This window comes from Octodon degus, unplaced genomic scaffold, assembly GCF_000260255.1.
Source record: "Octodon degus isolate 3935 unplaced genomic scaffold, OctDeg1.0 scaffold00084, whole genome shotgun sequence".
In the NCBI taxonomy this organism is placed as follows: Eukaryota; Metazoa; Chordata; class Mammalia; order Rodentia; family Octodontidae; genus Octodon; species Octodon degus.
In genome coordinates, this window is record NW_004524660.1 from 2,062,165 (window position 1) to 2,066,579 (window position 4,415).

General features: G+C 49.5%; 1 protein-coding gene across 4 annotated transcripts in view; it reads right to left on the reverse strand.

Annotated features, from left to right (window-relative positions):
• Positions 1-3,444, reverse strand: part of LOC101565394 (glutathione S-transferase Mu 1) — a 10,766-nt gene extending 7,322 nt beyond the window's left edge. For 3 of the 4 annotated variants that reach the window (XM_023721666.1, XM_004636915.2, XM_023721667.1), the window contains exons 1-7: positions 3,278-3,442; positions 2,963-3,038; positions 2,525-2,589; positions 2,201-2,282; positions 2,004-2,104; positions 284-379; positions 85-195 (exon numbers count right to left, since the gene is read on the reverse strand). In XM_023721666.1, the coding sequence (XP_023577434.1) occupies positions 85-195; positions 284-379; positions 2,004-2,104; positions 2,201-2,282; positions 2,525-2,589; positions 2,963-3,038; positions 3,278-3,313 (567 nt within the window). In that variant the 5' untranslated portion in view covers positions 3,314-3,442. Of the gene's footprint in view, positions 1-28; positions 196-283; positions 380-2,003; positions 2,105-2,200; positions 2,283-2,524; positions 2,590-2,962; positions 3,039-3,277 lie in introns of all 4 variants that reach the window. The other variant, XM_023721665.1, reaches the window with a different exon arrangement.
• Positions 3,445-4,415: the final 971 nt, after the last annotated feature.

A 4,415-nucleotide genomic window follows, 5' to 3' on the forward strand; every position in this document is an offset into this window, starting at 1 on the left:
AAAGAAAGAAAGAAAGAAAGCATCACAAAAGAGAGAAGGGAAGGAAAGCTGACAACCAAGGGCTAGGAGGACGAGAAGCGTCACCTCAAAGCGAGCAATGAAGTCCTTCAGGTTAGGGAACGCCTCCAGGCACTTGGGATCAAATATGCGGTGCAGGTCAAGTATATCATAAGCGAGGAAATCCACGTAGGTGATCTGCAGAGAGCAGAGGATGGGTGTGGTAGGAATTCTATAGCCTGGGAAGAAAAGAAAGAATGACAACACCCAACCCTTTCTGCTTTACCTTGTCACCAACGAACCACTGCTGTTTCCCTAGGAAGTCAGAGAAGAGCTTCATCTTCCCAGGGAGTTGTTCCAGGTACTCAGGCCTCAGTTTCTCCTAGGGAAGAAAACAGTTGCCACCACCTTCACATACAACAAGTTCCTCGGCAGAGAGGCCAGGTTTTGCTGGACCTGCTCATAGCCCCAGCTGGACAGGTGAGGAGCCATCTTCCAAGACTGGAACTGGGTTGGTGCCCACACTGTGATTTCATACATCAGAGCTTATTAGACTAGTACTTGATACTTGATCCCATCCTTCTGAGGGGACAGGAAGTCAGAAAGACCCGGTAAACTATCACCACTCATATCCCAAACTTGGAAGCCAGCTATGAGCACCCGAGCACTTGGCTGGTTTTGGACTTGATGTTAAGTAGAATAAAAAAAAAAAAACTCCGGGGAATAAGATGATAGTTCTTCCTAGTAGGTTCTAGAAGAATGAAACACATATTGTAGGGTTTTTTCTACCAAATTGAGGAGTATTTGAGGTAGAAAAGGACAGGGAAGAACAGAGGTGCTGTGGATGACCCTGAGCTGTTGATTAATTTAACTGTTGAGTCATGCTGCTGGGAAGGCACAGCTCTGGGACACAAGAGGGCAGCGGTTGGAACCCAAGGGTTCTAATCCTGCTAAGGGTTCCACTGTCAAGGGTTCCACGACATAAGTGAAGTCTTTATAGCATCTATGTTTAAATATCATCTTCCATTTGTACTTTACCTTTATGGTCTTTTAACATATAGTTCTCTTTCTCTTCTCTCTCTCTCTCACTGGGAAATGAACCAAGGCCCTTCGCACTGAGCTAACCCCCCATTCTTTTTATTTTTTATTTTGAGGTAGGGTCTTACTAAGTCTTCAAGTTACCCCAGCCAGGCTGGAACTCATGATCATTGTGCCTCAGCCTCCCAGAGTGCTGGAATTATAAATATGTACCACATTACCTGGCTTAATAGTGTCTTTTGAAAGATAAACATTTTTAAGTTTAATGTGTAGCAAGTTATCAAATTTAGTTTTATGAGCATTGCTTTTCTAAGAATACAAAAATCACAAATTTGTTCTTTTGTTCTTCTAGAAGTGTTAATATTTTGTATATTATACATGCATCTTTCAAGAATTTGAATAAATTTTTAGATTGGACTTCAAAAAAAAAAAGAAAAGGGGCTGGTGAGATGGCTCAGTGGTCTAAAGCACCTACTTAGAACAAGCTTAGCAAAGCACAGGGACTGCAGTTCAGTCCCCCAGCACCACATGCCAGCCAGCCCTGCCCCCTGGTAGGCTGAGCTGACCACACACACACAAAGAAATAAATAAATAATTTTTTTTAAAAAAAGAAAAGGGTTCCACAACAGTCCTTCACCTCAGGTTCCTTTTCCTCCTAGGCTCAGTATGCCTGATCATGAGTAGACAGATGGTGTGAAAGAGGTGGGAGAGGACCCAAATCCAGAGGTACAAGTTGAAGGGAAGTACGTACAAAGACTATACTTGGGAAACTCCCCACCCTGAGGAATCTGGACTATAACCTATGTGTTGGCACTATGGAGCACTGGTGGCAGCACAGGGAATGATCTGGCATGCAAGGAGCTTGATGGAATTCACTTTAGAAATAAGGAACCACACAGATGGGAATCCAAGAATCCTCATTCATAATCTCAATGGACCCAACCCAGTCGGAGCAAGAGATAACTCACAAAGTTTGGGCTGTAGCAGAGCGTGGCTAGCTGATCAGAGATGTCCACAGTCTGGTTCTCCAGAATGTCCACACGAATCTTCTCTTCTTCTGTCTCCCCACCTATAGTCCACACCAGAGACTCACCCTCAGCTTCTGACCCCAGCCATGCCCAGAGAGGACCATGTTCCCCCACATCCAGCAGCTGGCCCTACTCACACAGGTTGTGCTTGCGGGCGATGTAGCGCAGGATGGCGTTGCTCTGGGTGAGCTTGTGAGTCCCATCAATGAGGTAGGGCAGCTGCATGGACAAGCAGGAAGGGCAGGTGGGATTCTAGGTCCCAGCACCCCTTCTAAGTTATGGCCGCTGTGACACATCCAGTGTGCCTACTCATGGCCAGCCCTGCACACATATAGAAACACAGGGCAGACAACAGGAGAGAGGCTAGCTGAGTTGCAGTACTAGTCCTGAAGCGTCTAAGCAAGAAGAGATGAGGTAGGGATGACTTGAATTTCTCCGCATCACCCCATCCTTTCACCTACATTGGGAAAGTCCAGGCCCAGCTTGAACTTCTCATTCAGCCACTGGCTTCTGTCGTAGTCGGGAGCTGTAGTGCAGAACATGAAGTGAAATCAAACCTCTCATGTGTCCATCTCGCCTTCCCGTGGTACTCTCCCAAAGAGCTGGACAAGAACCCTGAGACAACGGATCTGGGATCTTAGCCAGTCTAACGCAAGGTAAAATGTAAGGGCTTCTATGGGCTGTGGACCCAACAGGACTAGGGCTTACAAAAGGTTCAGAAAAGTCCTAAAGAGGATCCGACCCAATGACAGATAGAGAAGGATGGGCACTCCACTCTTAGTGTGACCAAGAAGAGACTGCTAAGGTAAGCAACAGGTATCCAAGGCATGGGCTTTCAGGTACCAGTCATTCATTAGGACTAGTCAGGGATCTGGGTGGAGGGTGGAGGGCGCCATTACCATCCCCCATGCTGTATCTCTTCTCCTCATAGCTGGTGTCTGTGTATTCCAGGAGCAGGCGGATGGCATGGGCCAGCTGGAACAGATGGCCAATGGCAGAAGTCAGAGACAGAGGACCTGCCTGTGAGCCCCCATCTTCTCCTAACAGTCTCACAGGCAATTGCGTGCTTGCACATCTGCGAGCTCTTGGGCGCAAAGAGGGACAGGCAGAGGCCTCCAGGTAAGTCCGCGGTTTGGTCCGCTTTATCCCGCCCCCAGCTGCGCGGCTTTTGCAGCCCGGCAGCTTCCTCCCACCCAGACAGACCGCTCGCTCACCCCGCGGATGTCCCAGTAGCCCAGCGTCACGGGCATTATGCTGGTGCAGCGGACTGAACCAACTGCCCCCAACAGCACTAGGATATGACTTCACCCCCGTGGTCCACTAGAGATGGGCAAGGCCTGCTCAGCTTCACATCCGGAGTTCAGAGGATCAGCTCCAGTCCAACAGGCCGGAAACAGCGAGGACCCACCCCTTCCGGCCTAGCCACTCACAGAGCTGGCCCAGCCCCGCCCCAACCCGGCCTGGCCACGCCCATACCCGGTCTGGCCACGCCCCGCAAACGCCCCTTCCGGATTCCCGTGCCGCGGGACCCGGAGACCAGATCCAGAGCGTCTAGTGCTTCGCCTCTTTCTCACTTCTGCGGGCCCGACCCCGGCTGTCGAGTTCTTTGGGGTTTGTGGAGGTCCAGGCTGCCAGGTTAAGGCCAGAAGGGGCGTCCCCAGCCAGAGAATGTTAACTCGCGCTTCATCCCTGTAAATCCTACGAGCGAGACGGCCCGCGAGGTGACGTTTGGAGAGGCAGGACCCGCAGGTCGCAGCTCCTGGTGCCCGAGCTCCCGCGCTCCCTTGCAGGAGAGTCATGTAGGTCCCGGCTCAGGAAGCAGTTTGCTCACTGTGAGGCTGTGGTTGCAATTAAGCAAGCAAGCAAGCGCACACACACACACACACACACACACACACACGAGTGTGCTCGGCCCTGTGAATAGCCATGCGCCTGTCACCTAACAACGAGTTAGCCAGTTTCTTCATTGTGCGACCATCAGCGCCTACTTTCACAGACTGAGTTGGTCAGTCTTTTAAGGCTGACGTGCTGATGTCATCCATCAAGAGATGGGACAGACACGAGGTGTGCGCGGCTGCTTCTGCATAAGGTGGCACTGTGTTTTACAGAAAGTTTTTTACATCAGTAGGAAGAGTATAATATAGATATGCCAATAAAGTGTAGGAAATATGTAAACTAGTAATGTAAAGAGTTAGCAGAATTTTGTGCCTTCACTGTGGGAAATTATTTTTTTAAAAATCCTTGTGCTTCCTGTTATCTACGCTAAGAAATGTGTTCTCCCTCTCGGCTCAAGGCTGTTCAACAATAAATAACTGTTTCTTGTCAAGGCAGCAAGCTAAAACAAACTCCCTC